The sequence below is a fragment of the Urocitellus parryii genome, chromosome 11 (assembly GCF_045843805.1).
Source record: "Urocitellus parryii isolate mUroPar1 chromosome 11, mUroPar1.hap1, whole genome shotgun sequence".
Taxonomy (NCBI): domain Eukaryota; kingdom Metazoa; phylum Chordata; class Mammalia; order Rodentia; family Sciuridae; genus Urocitellus; species Urocitellus parryii.
The window spans coordinates 57,895,363-57,919,798 of NC_135541.1; the positions used below are offsets into that span (position 1 = coordinate 57,895,363).

Sequence of the window (24,436 nt, forward strand, 5' to 3'; positions counted from 1 at the left end):
TGGGTTGATTCCACAGTCTAGCAACTGTGAATTGTGCTGCTATGAACATCGATGTGGCAGTATCCCTGTAATGCGCTCTTCTCTGAAATTATTAAAGGCAGTATCTAAAAGCAAGCTCTGTGATCAGACCACTTGGGCATAAATCCTAGCTCTGGCACTATCAGCTGCATAAAGTTTAGTGAGTTACTTAACCTATCTGTGCCTCAGCTTATTCATTTGTTAAAAACTGGAAAATAATAGTACTTATCTCACAGAGTTGCTACTGAAATTAAGATAATTCATGAAAAACACAGTGTCCAGTACCTAATATGCAATAAATTTAAGCACTATATAAAACAACCAGTACCAAATAAAATTTCCTCTTCAATACTTCCATACATTCTGTTTATATTTCAAAAGTGATAATTTTTGTAGTATGCTTGTGTATACATTTCTCTCTTATGTTAGATTTTTAAACACTTTGAAGGCAGAATAAGCATCACATTTCCCTTTGTGCCATGTGTACAGAAGGTAACCTACAAGTGCAATCAAGCTAAAAGCAGTTCTATTGTTTACTTGGAGTTCATGTAAGCTCATATATACAACAACTCTCAAATAAAAGAATGCTTACAAAGGACTCTCCCCCAAAAATGATGCTAAATTACAAGAGAGTTGATCTTAAAAGATCGATTTTTTTCATATTAAGTAATAACCCTTAAGTTTTTCCTTTAAAAAACACAGTTTAATGTATAACAAACAAATTTTAAATGTGGAAGAAATGATCAAAGTAAGGTAAAATTTATAAAATAAGAACTAGGAATCTATCATAAAAAATTTAGGTATCAATTTATTTTATGAAAAGAAGTCATTTTCTAATTACCGTCTTTTCTGCCACATTTGTTCAAAAGCATCTGCAAGTTCTATGTTGGTAATTTCTTCAGAATCTTGAAATTTCAAAAAACCATTTCCACCATGTCCTTGTAAGAAGAGTCAAAAAGTCAAGCAGATATATTTTTTTAATTGCAAACTTCACACATCCAAACATGTATACTTACTTCATTTATTGCAAATTTTTAATATCACTTGTTTTATGCTCTAAAATATTTACTACAAAAACAAATAATTTTCTACCATATCAATTAAAAAGAGGATAATGATAGACTGTGTAAAAAATAGTAGAGACATATCTTCAAGAGTTTTTCTATTCAATTCCAGAAACCAATATTTATACTTTTACACTGGCTCCATTACTACATCCAAAATTTATTCCAGACATAAAATTTTTTCAAATGCTATGCAAACATTTTTGATGAGAAAAGAGTTCAAGACACTAGCTAGTCCCATGATATGATTATACTATTCACAGTGTATATACTTAGAATGCTATTAATACTAGGAACTGCAGTTCTCACCTAGAAATTGACATTTTTACCATCACTGACAACAATCCCATAAGACTTGGCTAAAAGACTGTGACATTCAGTATGCATGAAAGAACCAGTCTGCCTAGATTCAAATCTAGCTGTGCCATTTACTGTGTTATTTTAGGCAAATAATTTAATCTATGCCTCAGTTTCCTCAGCCATAAGTGAGAAACATATAAGCAAGATCACACCTAGTTTGCTTTTATAGTTCCTTTGTGCAGATTATTAAAATTGTACCTTCCACTGAAAAAACTACAGTAGTTTTATAGAAAAGACGGACTATTTTAGTGGCTTCCTCTGGATATTATGCATTCTTGTGAGGTTATAAGTGGTTAGTGAGGCAGTGGGAATATTCTTCCCTCCTATTAGACACAACTCTGAAGCATGGCATGCAGTTTAATAAGTATAAACATACACTAAATTTCAACTCCCACTTAATTCCAAGCCATATGCTTGTGTGTAAAACCCTTATTACCATATATGGCAGCCCTGAATATTAGCACTTAAATCATCAAGCTGCTATGAGGATGAAATATATATGTGTGTGTATGTGTGTGTGTGCGTGTGTGTGTATTGTTTTTTATATTTTTTATTTATATATAAATTTTACGTATGTAAAATTTAGGATATTACATAATGTATAGTAAGCCTTAATAACTATTAGCTATTATCTTTTTTATCACATTATAATTATCAGCCTTTATATTCTCTTACAGATGTTGGCAACTTTTTTCTATAAACTGTAAATGTTTTAGGATTATGAGCCATGTGGTCTCTGTCACAGCTACTGAACTCTGCTATTATAGGATGAAAACAGTTGAGAAAAATATGTAAATGAATAGGTGAAACTGTGTCTCAATAAAAATTTTTTCCAAAATAGGCAGACATTCAGGGGTGATAATTTATCAAGCTGTATCTTAAACTATTGGAATGTCTTCTACACCATGAGTTTATTCTAAAAAAGAACCCACATAATTAGAAGAAAAATGTGTAAATCTTTTAACACATCAACTAACGCTAGGCTATAAAACTGTATTTCATTTTCTTTGCCAACAAAGCATATAATTTTCTTATAATTTTAAGATAAGATAAAATGAAAGATTTTGGACTTCATTAATTCTGTTGAGCTAATTTATAAAGTAAATAAACAGAATCTAAAAAGTGGTAAATAAATACAACATGATAAAGAAAAGCCACTAAGCTAGGATCATTACCTACCCTGCCATATGACATCTAAGAAATCATTCTGCAGCTCTTTTACTATCAATTTAGTGAAAAGCTCTCTAAAATATTTATTGAATACCTTTTGATAACATTTACTGAATACTACTATAATATTCACATTTACTAAATACTACTATAAGATAGGTACTGATCATAAAAAGATGAAAAACATATAATTGATGATTATATCTTAGAATTCAAAATCAATAATTATTGGGACAAGAGATGTAAACTAGGTATTTCTAGGCAACTGGAAACAAAAGTCACCTTAGACTTAGAAGGAAAATTCCTGAGCTAACACCAAAAAGATAAGGGATAGTCACATAAGCAAAGTGGATTGAGAGGACGTCATAAGCAAAGGCAACAGTTTAAGTAAATATCTGGAGGACAGAACAGCCAAGAACTTATACTTAGAAAAAGTGTAAGAATTAAGACCGAAATTAAATAATATATAAAATCATAACATATTATTATATATAGTATTTAACTATTATATTATGGAGAACCTTATGTCCAATAAAGTTCCTCAACATATAGTCAAAAGACTACTACATCTTACATTTCATAAGTATGTTCACAATGCAATTTCATGAACCCACACTCCAGAACAAAACTGAATAAGAATTTTAAGATAAGGTCTAAGTGTCTACATTCAGTTAATCTTTATACTTTATACACACAAAATCTGAGATTCAATCAATAGGAAATCATTTTTAGTTTTAAGCAGAGGACAGACAAATTTGCAATTTTTAGTAAACATTTTAGCAGGATGACTAACAGGAAAACAAAACTGAAAGAGAGATGCTTTAGCAGTATACAAAGTAAAAGGTAGTAAACTTTACCAAGGCAAGAGTAAAGAGCAAAAGGACAAGAAAACAGCAATAGCACAAAATGTTATAAAGGCTGAGTATTGCTGTTCCAAACTGTTAGAAACAGAAGTACTTCAGATTTCAGATTCTGAAATATTTGCTTCTACATAATGAGATATCTTTGGGATAAGATCCTTGTCTAAAATAAAATAAATTTTATGTTTTAGGTATACATTACACACATAGCCTGAAGGTAGTTCTATGCATTATTTTTAGTGTGCCTACTTTCTCATGTGAGGTCAGTGTGGAATTTTCTACTGGTGGCATTCACATTGATACTCAAAGTTTGATTTTGAAGCATTTCAGATCTCAGATTTTTTTATTATGAATGCTCAACCTATACCATTTTCAAATGTCATTTCAAATAGTTTTGTATCGTGAGAAGACAGAACTACATGACAAAAAACTATTTTAACCCCAAATCATTTAACGTGTTTAATGCCCATGAATTTCTCTTCAAAAAGAGTTTAAACATATTATACTAAGAAATCTCTAAATCCTAAAATTACCTGTCATATAAATAAGAATATTGCTTCTATCATCAGAAAGAAGTCGTTTTGACCGAGGAGTACTAGATGGGATCCTCCCAGTTAATACCCGCAAAAAATTTTCCACAGTTACCTTAAGAAAGAGAGAGAGAGAGAGAGAGAGAGAGAGAGAGAGAGAGAGAGAGAGAGAGAGAGAGAGAGATCGATCAGTTGAAATGACACCTGAAAAAAATACTACCTTGGAGAAAAAATAAGTTAAATCTCATTTAAAAATTTTAAATACTACACAAAGTATTGTCTTTAAAAATTATTCAAAAGCACCTGATGTGGTGTCACATGCCTATAATCACATACCTATAATCCCAGCTACTCAAGAGGCTGAAGCAGGAGGATCATCAAGTTTGAGGCTAGCCTGGGCAACTTAGTGAGACCCTGTCTCAGGGAAAAAAAAAAAAAAAGTAGTGGGGATATAACTCAGATGTAAAGCACCCCTGGATTCAATCTTTGTACTGAAAAAATAAAATAAAAAGTATTTACCCAAAAGCTTAAAAATTACTAGTCTGTCTGAATAGGTAATTCTTTGGAAAGACACAAAATATAAGAATTTATAAATAAGTACAGTTACATTATTGCAATTTATATGTACAACTACTTAGTCAATAACAAATAATGAAAAAAGTTCTATTAATCATCCCCCAAAATTATGTTTCATTAATTTTTGGATGAATTATGTAAACTTGGATTTCATTAGGAGCATCTTTATGGGGGAAAGGGGGTGTTCCAGGGACCGAACTCAGAGGCACTTGACAGCTAAGCCATATCCCCAGCCCTATTTTGTATTTTATTTAGAGACAGGGTCTCACTGAGTTGCTTAGCTCCTCGCTTTTGCTGAGGCTGACTTTGAACTCATGATCCTCCTGCCTTAGCCTCCAGAGCCACTGGGATTACAGGCGTGAGCCACCACACCTAGAAGGATACAGGCATGAGCCACTACACCTAGAAGGAGCATCTGTAACATGCAAAAAATTCGTAACACTTTAAACCAGATTTCCCAACCTGGAATTTCTAGCCCTCTAGAATTCTTTGAGGGCATTATTTAAATCTCCAGAGGGTAAAATGTAAAAATCAAGAGCTAAGTCATATATTATGCATATATAACTTTAACGAATAGAAAATCAATCCAGCTTTCTTGTGGGACTTTTCTCTACATCATGCATAAATGTGTATGAATATGTATGTATAAGACTTTTAATCTATATTTTGCCCAAGAGACAGCAAAATATCAATTTTAATAGGACCTCTTGCTGACTAACAAGGAAGAAATATTTTTGGTCAATATTTTAAGGCATCTAAATAAATAAGTAAAAAGTCAAATATTCATATACATTTAATTCATTGAAAAATATTTTTAGTATCTACAAAGGACTACATAGGTACTTGCTAGGTACAAAGTATGTAGATTTAGGCTATGTCCTGGAGGAGTTCACAGCTTAGAAGACAGCTATGCTTCAGTAAAGATAAAGATACTGTGTCTTACTTTTGGTTAGCTGGTAAAAGAGGAAGAACTATCTAGGAGGACTTCAAAATTTAAACACTGTCATAATCTGTTAAATTTAAAAATTTCAAAGGAGGAAAATATAGTTAAAATAGCATTTTATACACATTTTACTTTTAATTATATATGCATAAAAACACTGGAAGCAAAATAAAAGTGGCTTACTCTCTAAGTAGTGGACATATGGTGTTTTGTTAGTCATTACAATTTTTTCACAATTAATATATTTATAAAAATTCTAAACTTGAAATTGCTGAGCAAAGGTAAAACACAAGTAATAATATTTCCTGTGAAAGAGGAGTAATACATCAAACCTCACTAAAATGCTTTAATTAAAAGCCAATATGAAATTTCCTATCTTAGAAATACATATGAAACATTCATACTTCAGTAGTTTTACTCATATTATTTCTTTAGTATGAACTACAGAGACAAATTACATGAAAGCTCAGCAAAAATTAGGTACTAAATTTAAAGAAAAAGAATAAGACAATTAATGGTATTCTCCTGCTGTCTCTAAAACATAAAAGTAATGACATCAGTTCAAATATTTTGCTGAATTAAACAATTTACCTCATAGCTTCTATAATCCACTTCCACATCATCTCCATACACATTTAGTTCCATATTCTTGTGACTAAACACTGTAGCTGGTTTGGGATTTCTAGGATTGCATGCCATATCATCAGCAAGCATCAGGACAATGTGACTAGGGGGAAAAAAAGTTCCAGTAAATATACTCTTTAAATAAAACCAAAATGTTAAACACAGACATTTTATTTATATCATATAGCAAGTATGTTCGTTCTTTTCCTCATTAAAACTAACTAAATTTCCAACTACATGTTTAAAGGGGCCTTAATTATTTTTTTTCATATTCTTACATAGCATAAATTTTAAAGTAGAGAAATAGGGCAATTTAGCATGAACTTATGCACAGAACTTGAAGTTGCTAACTTAATTTTTTTCCCAAGAGTTTACTTTATGTCATATAGCCAAGGGAAGCTAAAGAACCTACACTGTCTTCCCCATTTTTTTTTAATTTTAGTAATATTAGACATTCTCTAGTCTTAAAGAGCTCACATTAAAACAATGATATTCCAAATAACTTAACTTTTAAATTCCCAAAGCATGTAATCCATCCGTATGTGGGATCAGTGTGGCATGAGAACACATTTCCACTCCTCCCTAATTCCAGCTACCATCATCTCTGCACTAGATGTTGGAATATCTCCCTACCTGGTCTCACCCTCTTTTAGTTCATTCTCCTGATAGGCTCCAGAGTGATCTTACTTAAATAAGCCAAAACTTTTCCATTTAAAACCTTCCCAGCTTTTCACATTATAATTAGAGTAAAACTGAAATCATTTACATGGTCTTAAAGGTTCATTTAATCTGGTTTCTGTCTTTAGCCCCAACCAGCCGTTATCACTAGATTCTTTCCACAACTGGGCTTTCTATACCAGAAATACGCCAAGTCTTTCTCACTTTAAGGGCTACTGACCAAACTTAAAGCTTCTTTCCAAACAGATATTCAAATCATTCCAATTAGCTAAGCTACTCATTTTGTTTGACTTTATATACGACATTTATGAATCTGAAATCCCCATCATCTCCCACCATCATTCCATTAGAATATAAGCTTTCAGAGGGACAGTACTCTATCCATCCTATTTACTACTGTCACACAGCCTTAGTAATAAAGCCTCTCATATAGTAGGAATTCAATAAATGATTTTAAGTAAATAAAACATTTTCATTTTTGCAAATCATTTCTTTAAGAGGAAATTTCAAAATACCTCTTAAATATTTCTTATCTTGATCCTGTCATTAAAACTAGTGAACATGAATCAGGAAATTCTTTATTCTACCATATACTTGTGCTTCCAAAACTTAAGGGAAAAATTAATGTGGCATACATAATTAGTTTGGCAGGAGACAGCAAGAAGAAAATGTTCTGCTGCATTTTTCTGTATGTTCCAAATACATTAAAGTTCAAAATTGAAACATTGTGATTTTTTCTTGAAAATTGGATAGATTTCAACTTTGAAATCATTCCAATCCTGCCACATTCAAATATCAGATCTTCAGCTGTTACTGATTCATACTCCCAGAATGATGAAAGTTATTCCTCTTAAAATAGAAAATATATTTTCTTTTTTTATATCTTAAGATCATTAATTTACATTAAGTTGTTATCAATCCTATAATTTTTATTAAACAAGAATGAACTGATATACAAATGTCAATATTTAAATGAATACATTAAGGCCATGTCATTTGTTTATTGTTAATTTCACTCTATAAAACTAAATGATTATTTAATATCTATATATCAATATTAACCAAAAAGAAGTAATAATTTCGGCTTAAAATTATAAATTCAATCAACATTTTTCCTGCAGATAATTTTGAGCCTCAGGATAAGTACTATGACCCTTGATCAAACATAATATATCTTAAAAATCATCTTATCTGTAATAATGTGGGTAAATTAGAAAAAGTCAAGAAATTCCAAAGGTTTAGAAATCCAACCACATATTCTAGTTCACTGTTTATGAGATCATAAAAATAAATGCACAGAACTTTTTTTCTGTAGAAAATAAAAATTCTTACTTGGTCTAAGTGCTAATTTTTCTCTATAATGGTACTTAATATATGCATGCAAGTAAGCTACTTAGGTTTGCTATACTTCTTATAAAACTACAGAATCAAGATAAAATTATGAATTAAAACCTAACAAAACTACCAAACTAGAAATACTCTTAAAAACAATAATCCTATTTGAAAGATGATATTATTTTTGCTAAAATGAAATGACTACTGTTATGTTTAAAAGAAGAGCTTCAGGTCTGGTCTTACATTTAATTTCATTCTATATTTTGACATCAACATTACAAATATAATTCAATAACATAAGAAATACCTGTTCACAAAAGTACATTGTACAATACACAATTCAAAATTTCTAAGCCTCTGCTTACTGTTAAAGACAATCAGATCCTTATATTTAAGTAAGTTTTTGCCAATAAACATTCCTTGAATGCCAGGTATGAGATCTCACTTACTGACTCCTTAAAATGTCTTTTTCACTTAACTATCAAGGTTAGCATCACAGCAATTATTTAAATCTGCACATAATGGGTATCAAATCCATCACTGCTAAAATCAAGAACAAAATAATTTACCTTAAAGACATACTTAGACATGCCTACAAATAACTAACAAGAAGTTGTCTTCTATCTTATTAAAACAAAATCCCCAAAATACAACCAATTCATACAAGAATACGATATTCTTTGGCAAGCCATATGTGATGACTACCATATGTGATGACTCAACTCTCACACTTTATTCTTTTCAGGCCCCTGTAAAAACTTTTTCACACAACAAAGCATATGTAATGTGGCCTTCTCTCAACTCAAAATAAAAAAAAGTGAGCAACTGTATGGCAAGTCAGTTATATAATAGTTATTTATATAAACAAATGGTTTCCACCTTTTTTAAATCGTACACTACCTATTGGTTAAAAATTTGTGAGGACACACTCATATATACTTATGTATAAGTCATATGTATTTACTTATTAAATATAGAAGACTCATAAAGCATAACTTCTTTCTTTTCTGATAAAAACAAACATAAAGAAAACTATCAATGTGTTTTTCCTTACCAATTGTTGGTATCTACCTTTATCATACTTACAGATTTTTTTTAAAGATCATGATCGATATGAAAATAAAATTCTAAAACTTCTCTAAAAATAAATTTAAAGTCCTAATATGAGAAATATATACAGAGAGGGGTGATCTAAAATAAATGCTTTTCCATCATTATGTTTGCCAAACATTGAATGAACAGGTAAATCCTGCATTGAAGATGCAAGGCCATTCTTTGACCTGCTTCCTTGAAAATCTTCCTTAACACAATCAGGAACCCAGGGATCAAATGAGTTAAAAAATAAATTCATTTGAATAAATGAACACTCTTTCACAGTTCTTGACCATAGAGTATAAATTTTCAAAAAAAGCATAAATTTTCACTTAAAATAGACTGGTGTTACTTTAACAAAAACTTTTCACTGAATGAAATTTAAATAAATTACTATTTCAGTCAAAATGTTTTTAAATTCTTCCCTTAAAATTGTTTGACATTCTCTAGTCATGCTATTAATCAGATACTACTATGTATGGCATCTTTAGCTGCTATAGCTAGGATTACTGGGCTCACCTTCATTAACATCAACATTCCAAGCTATAATAACAGCAGAAATTAAAGCAGCAGGAAATATGAGTGTTTTTAGGATCTCTGATGCCCTCTTTAAATCTGGCCCTCTAGGTTTCTGCCTTGTAGACGTTGCTTTTTTCACCTTTGACACAAATTATTTAGGATACTCAGCTTCTGCAGCAATGTCATGACTATTGGAACAAAAAAATTCAGCAAATCGAACTAATCAGTAGCTTGATATTAAGGTAATTTACTTTTAGGCTTTTCCTCTTCCATGTCCTAAAGAATCTCCAAATTAATAATTCTTACCACCAATGTACAATGAAACTAATCATAAGAAATATGCTAATGCTAGACCATTTAAATTTTCTGAATTACTTTCAACTTGCCAAATATCAATTAGCCTTCCCAGACTATATGATGCCAGATATCTGATAATTGTATTAAAAATGAAAACTCAGTCAGACACAGTCGTATATGCCTATAATCCCAGGGATTTGGGAGGATAAGGCAGGATGATTTCAAGTTCAAAAGCAGTTTTTAAAGTTCAAGAGCAGCTTCAGACACTTAGTGAGGCCCTAAGCAACTTTAGTGAGACTATATCTAAATAAAAAATTAAAAGGGCTGGAGATGTGGCTCAGTGGTAAAGTGCCTCTGGGTCCAATCCCTACTATCAAAAATTTAAAAAATAAAAACTCAACCACACTGCAGCCATGTTATCTATCATACTGACAAATTACATGAGGCTCATATAATTAAATTCACATGTCGTTTAGTATAATAGCTAACATCTAAAAAAATAGGTAACATTTATCAAGTACTTGATATATCTCAAGCAATATACTAATAAACACATTATATATATTATCTCATATTATGCCTATGAGAAATGTATTATCACTTCTGTTTTACAGGTTATCAAATTGGTTAAGTAACATGCCCCAGGTCACAGTTATCAAGTTAATGGAGTCTGAATTCAATCCCAGATTTGTTTAATATGAATGTTTCCTTTTAACAAATCTAAAGTACCCTGAAACTATATGAATTGGCATTTAAAAAGATTTAATGTGTATTTTATCTCATACTGATAATTTAATTGTCTCAGATGATTAAGTTAGATACATGAACTCATTATCACTGTTCAATATTTATGGCACATATCTAGAATAAAATAGGCCCTTGAAATTCTAAATGGAATTATCCAGAGACCTTAGCAAACTCTCAAATCAAAGAATAGCGGCACTAAAGCATTAACTCCTCCTATAAGTGTAACAAGACATAATGAAAAATTTCAGTGCCTCCTTAAATGTGAAAATCAGAGAACAGAACTTCCAAGAGATGCAGAAGCTAATATTCTAGTCTGTCTCCAATCATTTCGCCAAAGCCATCTTTTCTACAGAAAGAAATAAGGGATACAGGTTGCTCCTGGCCCTGCTCTCATTAGATCTTTTCAGTCACCAAGCCTACCACTTGATCACAGTCACAACCATCTCTACCAGTAGCTTCTACCCTCATATAATTAAATTCATAATTAAGTCTTCACTGCTTCATCTCTACCTCCAAATGCTCCTGCAATATTTACCACTCTTCCTTGATTGCAGGAAAGAGCAAGTAGCACAGACACCCTTATCCTTTCCTCTTGGGTTTAAGATCAGTATTATGTAGAGAAATTCTCATCCGTCTGTTTTACATTGCTTAACTCCTAACTAGGTTAATGACTTAGTCGAGCACACCAGCTTTAAGATTTGGAATTCAAATCTCCACATTACATTACCAAAATTATAAATTACCATATTTCTTGAATATTTTGGATGGTTCACAGAAATAATCAAAATAAGGAATGTTGTATTCATAAATGTCATTGATCTAGCATAACCTATATTTTGCCAAAATGTACAGAATGGAATTTTAAAAATCTGAGTAAAAAAATCCAACAATGCTTAAAGAATGAGCAACACTAATGTTTTAGTCAGCTCTTTTGCTGCTGTGATTTAATAAGACTCCACCAGAACAACTGCAGAGAAGGAAAAGTTTATTTGGGAGCTCATGATTTCCACAGTCTTAATCTATAGACAGCAGGCTCCATTCCTCAAGGCTCAAGGTGAGGCAGAACATCAAGGCAGAATAATGTGTAGCAGAGGGAAGCAGGTCACATGATGATCAGAAAGCAGAGACAGATCTCTACTTGCCAGATAAAAATATATGCCCCAAAGCCATGCCCCAGTGCCCTATCTCCTCCAGCGACGCCCCACCTCTTTAGGCCATGCCCCACCTGCCTTCAGCTACCACCCAATTAATTCCATCAGGTGATTAATTCACTGATTGGGTTAAAGCTCTTATAACCCAATCATATTTTCTCTAAACCTTCTTACATTATCTTAAACATGAGCTTTTGGGGGATTCTACATATCCAAACTATAACAGTCCACCCCTGACTCAGAAAAGCTCACTCATCTGACAATGCAAAATATATTCAGTCCATTCCCAAGAGTCCCCATAGTCTCAACTATGAGATTGCTTAAAGTTCCAGGTCTAAAGTCTTCTCTGAGGCTCAAAGCAATCTCACACTGTGTGCTCCTGTAACATTAGAGCAAATTTATAAGTATCCAATATATAATATTACAGAGTCAACATTTCTTTTCAGAAAAATAGGGCATAGAAAGAAGGGATAGGACCAAAGCAAGAATGTAATCCAGTTGGGCAAACATGTCCTGTAGCTCCACATTTGGCATCTGGTCACATGGTCACATGGCATCAAGATGTTCTGTCCAAAGGGCTTGTGTATATCCACTCCTGTACCCTTGTTGGTTGCAGTCCAACTAGCCTTTCTGTTGGCTTGTCTCTGCTCAGTTCCTGCAGCTTTCCTAGAATGATGTCCCATGTTACTAGCAATTCTTTAATCTTGGAGATTTCCGCTCCACACTCTGCCCTCTCAGGGAGTGCCCACAGGGATTCCAACCCTGCTACACTTTGCTTGGCCTCCCAGGCCCTCCTTTGAAATCTTGGTGGAAACCTCCATGATCCCCTAACTCCGGAATACCATGGTTGACACCAAGGTCTGTCACCATCTCAAGCAGTATCCAAGCCTCCAGGGACCCTGGATGCAGCAGCCTCTGAGTGCCTGGGTAGCTAAACATGTTGAAAAATTTTCCTAGACATTGTTGTGCAAGAAAGGTACCCCACTGGTCTCTTCTCAGAGAGAATTTTTATTTCTACTTCCTTGAGTATGAGATGGGTGTGGTCTTGCCAGCTCCTGAAATGCTTTCAAGCCATCTGTCTCATTGTCTCATTAGCATTTCTTCAGTGTGTTTAGCAACTGCAATTTCCTTAGGCCCAGTCTTACTCTGGCCTTTCAAGTTTCTCAAATCTTTCTGCTCTGCTTTCTGCTTCTAAATATCACAATAAACTTGGCTGGAAGCCACAGCAATATCCATGCCCCTTCCTGAATGTTATGCTACCTAGAAATTTCTTCCTCCAGATTATGAAGTCTGTCACTTTTAAAATCAGCCTCACAGAAAGTCTCAGGACATGAGCAAAATGCAGACAACTTTTCAGCTAGATTATAACAATGAATGGCCTCTACTCCAATAATAGTGTCCTCCTTTTTCTCTTGAGCCCTGTTTTCACTGTCCACAGTCCCACTGGCATTCTGTTCTTCTGAGTTCCCATCAGAATGAGCCATTAAGCTCTGCTTGCAACAATCGAAAGCATTTCCATACCTCAAAATTCCTCCAACAAACTCCAATAGCTTTTGAACCACATGGACAGGTTAGTCATAGTCATTTCTCACTACCAATTTTTGCTTTAGTCAGTTTTTTTGCCACTGCAACTAAAAGACCCCACCACAATTGTAGAGGAGGAAAAGTTTATTGAGGTTCACAATTTCAGTGTTCTCAATCTACAGACAGCAGACTCCATTCCTCAGGGCTCAAGGTGAGGCAGAACCTCATGGCAGAAGAGTATGGCAAAAGGAAGCAGGACACATGATGATTAGCAAGCAGAGAGATCTCTACTTGCCAAATACAAATATATATCCCAAAGCCATGCCCCCAATGCCATACCTTCTATAGCCACACCCTACCTGCCTTCAATTACCACCCAATCCCATCAGTGATCGATTCACTGACTAGGTTAAGACTCTCATAACCCAATCATATCTTCTCTAAACCTTCTTGCATTGTCTCAAACATAAGCTTTTGGGGGACACCTTATATCCAAACCATAACAATTGATTGACTGATTGACTGATTTCAGTAGTTGGAATTTAATCCAGGGGTACTCTATCACTGGGCACCTAGCCCTTTTTAGTTTTATTTTGAGACAGGGTTCACTAAGTTGCCCAGGTTGGCCTCAAATTTATGATTTGCAGGCATGCACCCCTGTAAGCAGCTCAATTCTTTTCCAAAACCCTATTATCAACCTATCTCCCCAACCACCACCTGAACCACCTCTACCTTGTAAATGACCATCATGGACCTCTGTCCTGCAGCCACAGCCAGAGCCACCCCTATCAACACCACCTTGGTGTCACCTGTATCAATGCCACCATTGTACTGAGATAGGAATTTGAGAATACAAAAAAAGAAAGATATACTGAATCTCAGAAGTACCCTTGAACTGTCCGAATTTAGGAAGTGTCCATGAAACCTTAAAATGCAAAACAAGCAACTCATGAGCAAACCATCTGATTCCTTAGCCCATAACCTTACCTGTAAAAAATTAACATAATGTGAGTGCAATACACAAGCAAAACACATAGAAAACTGGTGTGAAACTGTGTGATTCTGCCCTGACTTCACTTGTAGTTTAGCCCCTACCTATTATCCCTCTAACACCCTTAAACAAAGGGGTACCCAGATGGCCTGCATTCTCTCTTGAATGTATATACCTGCTTCTGCTTTCCTAAATAAATCTGTGCTTCTGACTGGCAAGTGCTAAAATTCTTTTCCATCACCTACATCAAGGATCCCACTTGTCCAAAGTCAAGGTCCCTCTCTCTGAACTCCTCTGGTTACAGCACCAGCTATATGGTGAGGATACAATTTTCAATGAGTAAACACATTTCTCTATGTAATTTATATATTACAGAGTTACTAAAAACCAAGAGAGATTAGTGCCACACACAGAAAGACCTCTATGAGGACAAGTGAACCACAGAAATTCATTACTACATCAAGAAGCCCTCATAATAGCAATTAACCTGGACACAGAAGTGTTGAATTGACATTGTCCCGGCATTTTACAGTTCTCACCTAGATGGGTAAACTTCAGTGTACTTTCTTTCTATTACCCAGTATTGCTGAAGTGAAGAATCTTCGTGTTAGAAGGTCATTTCACATCCCATTACTCATACATAACTTTATACTCAAAACACTGGGAATTTCAACTGGAGTGTATGGAAGTAGATTTCAATTTCTTTACATCTGTACTAGTTTTAATTTCTTCATGCTGATATATGCATTAAGTGTAATGAAGTAAGTTTTTAATGTACAATTCATGTATAATTAGTATGGAAGCAATAAAATAAAAATAAAAAAATTCTTTCACAATTCTTGAGTATTTTTTAAACTAAGTAAACATGATTTAAATGAAGCACCCAAGTCCTATAGGAATCACAAACAAAAACATATTTCTTATTAAAGACAATTCAACCAAAGCATTCTTAAATTTTTTGATAAAATTTGGTATGGAGTTACTAAAATAATTAAGAACATGTGAAACAACTTATGATACTGTTTTGTGGATAAAAAAACACATACATGATTTTCACTGGCCTTTTGATGAAGGTGTAACACCATCCAACCAGACTACTGATGTCTAGCTAAGTCTTATAATAATTAAGTTTCATGAAGAACCTGGTTGTTGTACTGCTACTGACTATGTTGCAGGCATTAGGAGAACTTTATTGCTTATTGCTCTGGCATTATTAGAAGGTAGAATAAAAACATAAAGATGTAGGATAGTTCAAAAGACAAAAGCAACATAGAACTTTGAACATCAAGGAACTTATGTATTTAAAGAACTATCACCCTAAAACACATCAGTGTTGCAGAGACTTCAATGGTCTTAGAAACATAAGTTGCATTCAACAAAACAGGTTGTTTGATCCTATTATCTTAAAAAATAGAATTTTAAAGTGTACAGTGTAGCTTTTCAAAAAGAAAGTTTTCTGTAGCAGCATAAAGGGAGATTGATATAAAGACATTAATTGCATGATAATTGAAAGACTTAGTTAAAAAAAACTGATGAAGTTTCCATAATAACTGAGAACCAGTTTTACAAGTCACAAACATGACAGAAACTCTATGGGCATTTAGCAAAAGAGTCTTCTTGTTCAGCATTTAAAATTTACTTATAATTTGCACCAGCAGACCTTTCCTGAAATCATGCAGTACTGAATCATGTCTTCTTTAAATTTATTCCAATTCCAGAACCTTACCAATACATAAGAAAGTTAAACAAATAGAGCACTGAATACCCAGCATAATACTTGTATGTTTTTAGTATCATATCAAACTAAAACCTTAGGAACTCTGAGTATTTTAGATCTTATGTGGTTTATTCCTTAAGTAATTTCAAACATTGAAAGCAGAACCTACATGGTTATTTACCTGATCATTTCACATCTGTCTCTCACATTCATACCACTACATATCTGGTTTACACCAACTTTGATTCTGGATGGATTTTTTTTTCACCAAGTCTTTCAGTTATCATGCAATCAATGTCTTTCTATCAATCTCCCTTTATGCTGCCACAGAAAACTTTCTTTTTGAAAAGCTACACTATACAGATGCAAGTCTTTAATGTTTCCAGGTTTAAAAAAAAAAACAAAACTTGACACTTAATTTAATGTTTGGAGGATCCAAGATAGTGGGCTAGAGGGAGGTTGCATTCCTAGTCACTCCGTGACCTGGGATTCAAGCAGTGGGAATACTGTTTCTCTGCGAGTTATTAGAGAATCCACAACTGCAGCTCCCATACAGGAATCCGCCCCCCCACATCACTGGCCCACATCAGTACCGATGCAGAACCCCCAGCCGCCACTCCCATGTGGACCCCCATCTACCAGTGTGGGGCTTCCTCAGTCACCTCCATCTTGGAACACTGCAACCACTGCCATAGTTGCCTGCAACTGGGGACACTGGACAGGGTCTGGAGGCAGCCACCAGCCACAACACAACTCATAATTCCTAAGGTTTTAGTTTGATATGAGCAGCATCTCCGGACACCCCACTTAATGCTATTGCCCGGCCCAATCTGACAACCCATCTCTGAAAGCAGCCACCTCCATCTTGGGATACCTTTGCCACCAACTTGCGTTAGCCTTGCTACCACCATAACCATCTTTAGTTGGGGCAACTCCTAGCTGGGGACACCAGTTGAGGCCTAGAAGCAATATCCAGGTACCTACAGTCCCCCAACACACCCCTCTCCATCACAGCCACTAACCCGGTACAATGCTTGCAGCTATGTAGCCTGTCCATCCTGACCTGGCTGAAACAAAACAGCTCTCTGAGACAGGTGTGCAAGCCCCAGAGGTCAGCTCACAAGGAAAGAGAGGTTCCTGATTGGGAAGTAGAAAGGGAGAGGATGAGTGAGATACAGTTGAGAGACTAAATTAGAGACCATGAATTCTGAGGTCTACAGGTGATATCAGGACATAAGACCAGGCACCCATATCATACAAGCAGGCCCCAAAGGAGATCCTTGGGGTACAGTCCTCGAACAGGAACCGGCAAGTGCTATACCTCACCTCCGAGTTCTGCCTCCAACACCAACCCTCCCACCCTAATAACTTTCTCCATCCTGAGGGTGGAGATACCAGCAAACATCAGACAACCCCACTACTGGATGAGAAAAGAAGCAGGAAAGATACTGAACGCCAATCAGAAACAATCCTTTAGTTTTCCTTCGAGATTTTTTTTTCTTTTTTCTTTTTTTTTCTACTTTTCACACATTACACTACTGATAACTGGAATGTCTGAATAGTATATTACAGTTGTGTTACATATTCTTTTAACTTCTACTTTTACATTTTTTCTTTTTCTTAATTTTTATGTTTGCTTGATTTTTGTACTCTACTGTTCTCCCACTTACTTGTCTCCCTAAAATCTCTTTCTCTCTTTTTTCCCGCTACTAGCCAACTTCTTTTCATTCCTCTTTCATGCTTCTTAAGATCTAATAACTCTATATCCTCACCTCCTACCTCCTTAACATCTCATCCTACACCCCTCTCTTTGTCCACCATTAGAAACTGTTTACATTGTAGATAATAACTGAACTCACCATTTCTGTCCATTGTGACAAAACAGTAAACATCTTAATCGGAGCTTTAAGGCTATTTATTGTTTGTATTGGGATCTGTTAATATTGATCTCCCCTTAAAAGAGAGGTATTGGAACCTTACAGTGACACTATAAACCTATAGGGTAAAAACTGTAACACCTCAGATCCACAGTGCTAGAAGGGAAGACACATGAACAACATGAAAAAACAAGGTAAGAAAGTGCCCCAAACAAACCAAGATACTACATAATTAGAATCCATGGCCAGCACAACAGAAGAAATGCCAGAGAAGGAGTTCAGGATGTATATAATTAAAATATTCTGAAAATTAAAGGATAATATAAGTAGAAAGCAAATACAGGCAGCAGCAAAAGATCATTTTGATAAAGAGCTACATAAGCAAATATAGAAAGCAAAGGATTACTTCAATAAGAAGATAGAGATTATGGGGAAAAAAACAAACAGAAATCCTTAAAATGAAGGAAATAATAAACCAAATTAAAAACTCAATAGATAAGATCAGTTGGAAGACAGAACCTCAGACAATGAAGACAAAATATATAATCTTGAAAATAAAGTTGACCGCACAGTGGAGATGATAAGAAACCATGAGGAAAACATTCAAGAATTATGGAATAGCATGAAAAGACCAAATTTAAGAATTATTGAGATAAAGGAAAGCATAGAGTTACAAATCAAAGGAATAAACAATCTATTCAATGAAATAACATTGGAAAATTTTCCAAAAAATGAAGAATGAACTGAAAAATTGAATACAAGAGGCTTACAGAACACCAAATATACAAAATCACAATAGATCTATGCTAAGGCACATTAAAATGAAAATGCCTAGCACACCCAGAATAAGGAGAGAATTGTAAAAGCCACAAGAGAAAGGAATCAGATTACATATGGGGGAAACCACTTAGGATCTCTGTAGATTTTCTCAATCCAGACCCTCAAAGCTAGAAGAGCATGGAATAATAATATATACTAAGCTCTGAAAGAAAATGGATGCCAACCAAGAATTTATATCCAGCAAAATTAAGATTTAGATTTGATGATGAAATAAAAACCTTTTATGATAAACAAAAGTTAAAAGGATTTACAACTAGAAAGTATGCACTACAGAACATCCTCAGGAAAATATTCCACCAGGAGGAAGCGAAAAAAAACAATGAAAATCAGCAAAGGGAGGTGTTACACCAAAGGAAAAACCAATCAAAGGAGAAGCTAAGTCAAGTTAAAAACCAAAAATAAACCAAAATGAACAGGAATACAAATCATGTCTCAATAATAACCCTAAATGTTAATGGCCTAAACTCATGAATCAAAAGACATAGACTGGGGCTGGGGATGTGGCTCAAGTGGTAGTGCACTCTCCTAGCATGCGTGGGGCATTGGGTTCGATTCTCAGCACGACATAAAATCAAAATAAAGTTTTAGTCCACCGAAAACTAAAAAACAAACATTTTTTTTTAAAAAAAGACATTGGATTTAAAAAAAAAAAAAGACGCAACAATATGCTGCCTTCAAGACACTCATCTCATAAGAAAAGACATTCATATACTGAAGGTGAAAGGTTGGGAAAAAGGTTGGACTGCATAAGCAAGCAGGAGTTTTCATCCTCTTATCAAATAAAGTAGACTTCAAGCCAACGTTTATCAAAAGAAATAAAGAAGGACATTTCATACTGCTTAAGGGAACCAGACATCAACAAGACATTACAATTATAACTATACATGCCCCAAACAATGAAGCATATACATTCATCAAACAAACTCTTCTCAATTTCAAGAGTCAAACAGACCACAACACAATAATTCTGGGTGACTTTAACACACCTCTTTCACCACTGGATAGATCTTCCAAACGAAAGATAAACAAAGAAACTATATAACTCAATAATACAATCAACAACTTACACTTAACTAACACATATAGAATATTTCATCCATCAATGAGTGAATACACTTTCTTCTCAGTAGCACACAGATCCTTCTCTAAAACATACCATATATTATGCCACAAAGCAACTCTTAGCAAACACAAAAAAGTAGAGATACTACCCTGCACTCTATCAGATCATAATGGAATGAAATTAGAAATCAATGATAAAATAAAAAACTACTCCAACACCTGAAGACTAAATAATATGATACTGAGTGAACAATGGATTGCAAAGGACATCAAGGAGGAGATTAAAAAATTCTTAAAGGTAAATGAGAACAATGATACAACATATCAAAACTTCAGGGATACTATGAAGGCATTACTAAGTGGAAAGTCCATTACATGGAGTTCATTCCTTAAAAGAGAAAAAGTCAATAAATGACCTAACATTACATCTCAAAGCTCTAGAAAAAGAAGAATAAACAAACATAGTAGTAGAAGATAGGAAATAATTAAAATCAGAGCTGAAATTAATGAAATTGAAACAAAAGAAACAATTGAAAAAAACTGACAAAACAAAATGTTGGTTCTTTGAAAAACTAAATAAAATTGATAAATCCATAGCCATGATAATGAAGAGAAGGAGAGAGAAAACTCAAATTACTAAAATCCATAGTGAAAAAGGAAATATCACAACACTAAAGAAATACAGAAGATAATTAGAAATTATTTTGAAAATTTGCACTCCAATAAAATAGAAAATATCAAAGGCGGTGCTGGGATTGTGGCTCAGCGGTAGAGTGCTCGCCTAGCACGTGCAAGGCTCTGGGTTCGATCCTCAGTACCACATAAAAATAAAATAAAGATATTGTGTCCAACTACAACTAAAAATTTTTTTAAAATTTTTAAAAAAGAAAATATCAAAGGCATTGACAATTTCTACAGTCATATGATTTACCCAGAATGAATCAGGACGATATACACAAGTTAAACAGATCAGTTTCAAGCAATGGAATAGAAAACACCATCAAAAGCCTACCAATCAAGAAAAGCCCAGCACTAGACATATCCATAGCTAAGTTCTATAACACCTTCAAAGAAGAACTAATAACAATACTTCTCAAATTTTCCATGAAATATAAAAAGAGGGAACACTTCCAAACTCATTCCATGAGGCCAATATCACCCTGATTCCAAAACCAGGTAAAGACACATCAAAGAAAGAAAACTTTAGACCAATATCTCCAATGAACATAGATGCAAACATTCTCAATAAAATTCTGGAAAACTGAATACAAAAACATATTAGAAAGATAGTGCACTACGATCAAGTGGGGTTCATCCAAGGGATGCAAAGTTAGTTCAACATACGAAAATCAATATGTGTAATTCATCACATCAATAGACTTAAAGAATCATGTAATCATCTCAATAGATGCAGAAAAAAAAAACATTTGACAAAATACAGCACGCCTTCATGTTCAAAACACCAGAAAAACTAGAGATAATAGAAACATATCTCAACATTGTAAAAGTCATCTATACTAAGCCCAAGGCCAACATTATTCTAAATGGAGAAAAACAGCCACTTCTATTTAACATAGTCCTTAAAACTCTAGCCAGAGCAATGAGACAGACAAAGAAATTAAAGGGATATAGATAGGAAAAGAAGAACTCAAAGTATCACTATTTACTGATGACATGATTCTATACTTAGAGGATTCAAAAAATTCCACCAGAAAACTTCTAGAACAAAAAATAAATTCAGCAAAGTAGCAGGATATAAAAATCAATACCCATAAATCAAATGCATTTCTGTACATCAGTAAAAAATCCTCTGAAAGAGAAACAGCCACATCAATATTTATAGCAGCACAATTCACAAAAGCTAAATTGTGGAACCACCCTACATATCCTTCAATAGATGAATGGGTACAGAAACTGTGGTATATATACACAATGGAATATTACTTAGCATTAAAAGAGAATAAAATCATGGCATTTGCAGGTAAATGGATGGAGTTGGGAAATATCATGCTAAGTGAAGTAAGCCAATCCCAAAAAACTGAAGGTGGAATTTTTCTCTGATAAGTGGATGCTGATCCATGGCGGGGGTGGAGGTGGTTGTAGCATGGGAGGAATGAAGGAACTTTGGATAGGGCAAAGGGGAGGGAGGGGAAGGAAGAGGGTGTGGGGGTATGAAAGATGGTAGAATGAGATGGACATCATTACCTTAAGTACAAATGGTGTCACTCTACTCTGTGTACAACCAGAGAAATGAAAAACTGTGCTCAATTTGAGTAAAATGAAATGCATTCTGCTGTCATGTATAATAAATTAGAACAAATTAATTAATTTAAAAAATAATAATAATTTAATGTTTGGACTTTGAGGTACAACTTAATAGAAAAAGCTTTAAAAAATGGGCATTGTACTTCCTATGCAGAGAATATACACTTTAACTTAGTCAATACGTTTTAAAGATAGAGATATTTTGTTACCTTTACTACAATAACTCTTATAAAATTCTGGCAAATTTTTTTGCTTTGTTTTATTTTTTGTTTTTGCAGTACTAAGGATTGAACCCAGGTGCTTTACAACTGAGCTACACCTCTAGTCCTTTTTTATTTTTTATTTTGAGACAGGGTCTCACTAAGTTGCTGAAGCTGGCCTCAAATTTGTCATCCTCCTGCCCCAACCTCCTGAATAGGTGGGATTACAGGTGTGTACCACTACACTCAGCTTTTGTTATTTTTTGTACTGGAAATTACTCACTATCTGTTATCTTTGTTTTTAGTATAATTCTCCTCTCTTCTCAATTCCTTTTTACAAAAAAAAAAAAAAAAGTGGGATTCTGCTAGTGAATTAAACAGACCCAATGTTTTACATGCCTTGTGAGCTGTGCAATTTAATATCTGGAGACTTGATAATTTGTTTTATTATGTAATTGATAAATCATCATGTGCACTAATGTTAGTTAAATCATATATTTATACTGTCTGGTAATGTGTGGTTATAGTTCTGTGGGAAAAATAATTTGTCAGTGTTCACCAGCTTATAAAACCCAATATGAAAGCTAAACATAAATATTGAAATTTTTTAAAAATCTAAACTATTTTCTTGAATAAATACATATATAAAACATATCACATGTAAGTATTTATCAGTATAAAAAAGTTGACATTTGAACATCTATTTTTGTTAAGCATAATAATTAGAAGTAGGCTAAATCCAAGAAATTAGGTTGGACTTTATTTGCCTGAAAACAAACTCTAAAATATATTTGTAGAGAATGTTCCCTAAAAATATCTTATCTGATGGTCATTTGCTTCTTTTCTTTAGAAGACCAGTATGGTTGAGCAAAATTGACAGTTTAGGTGAATTAAGTTCTAAATGATATAGACTTTACTTTCTAAATTTCATTTCTAAATTTTATGAAACGAATATATTTTTAGAAATGAATATAATTTTTAAAATAAGTTAATGGATGAGTGTAGTGCCTTTTAATGAATTAAGTAACTTCCAACTCATGCTCAGGCTAAATTCTTGGAAACTATTAATATAAAACTCTGTGAAATATCTTCTCTCCAAAGAAATCAAATTACATTCATAAATGTTAATTTCACTTATGCTCTCAATACTCTTAAAAGTGTCAGATATAATAATGAGAAAGAACATTCTATCAATTCTCCATTAAATGTCCTCAGAACTTACTTAAAAATATGTGTTATTATCACCACTTTCCATGGTGAAATGTCAAATTGGGTCTGACTTATTCTGAAGTCACTCCCACTGCCACCACCCAAGCACTAAATTCCTTTTTGGGGGGCTATAATTTACTCTCCTAACTCTTTCTCTAACTCTTTCATGTATCCCCACTACAGTTAAAATCACACACACTGGCAAATGTGTTATAAATAGCAAAGATTCTCAACAGGGACAACTGTCCAGGACTTACTTTCTCTTTCAAGTCAAAGGCTGTAATTAATTGACAGCGAAGTACCCGTGTATTTGTGTGTACACGCATGCATATGTCTGTGTGTATGCACATGCAGGAGTGTGTACATGGGAAACAGTGGGGTTCAAGGAAAACAGAGAGAGAGAGAGAGAGAGACAGATATCCTCCCAAGCTATTCTATTCAGTTCTTCAGGAGACAACTAGAGGAATAAGACTTACATTGGATAGGCAGAATACCCACTTCAGCTTAAAACATTCATGGCCCACTATTGTTGGTAGTCTATATGATAACTCTATAGAAAAAGTTTTCAGAGTTCCTAAAAGGAACAAGCCCAGTTAAAAGAATCATCACACTCAGAGAGGCCCAAAGATATATTTCTCCTAAAGTATTTTATCATTTATTTATCCCAGCCCAGTTACAGTTATTTAATTTACACAACTTTACCATAAGCATTTCCTTTGGAAATGTCTTTATCACATTTCCAAAGGACCAAAGTCAGAAGTCAAAAGAAAACAAACGTCAAATTCTA

At 34.0% G+C, this 24,436-nt stretch overlaps 1 protein-coding gene across 1 annotated transcript in view; it reads right to left on the reverse strand.

Annotated features, from left to right (window-relative positions):
* Pigk (phosphatidylinositol glycan anchor biosynthesis class K) overlaps positions 1–24,436 on the reverse strand; it is a 128,744-nt gene that overhangs the window by 76,784 nt on the left and 27,524 nt on the right. Inside the window, exons 4-6 of the mRNA XM_026409712.2 lie at positions 6,113–6,248; positions 4,006–4,117; positions 860–956 (exon numbers count right to left, since the gene is read on the reverse strand). Of these exons, the coding sequence (XP_026265497.2) occupies positions 860–956; positions 4,006–4,117; positions 6,113–6,248 (345 nt within the window). The remainder of the gene's footprint in view (positions 1–859; positions 957–4,005; positions 4,118–6,112; positions 6,249–24,436) is intronic.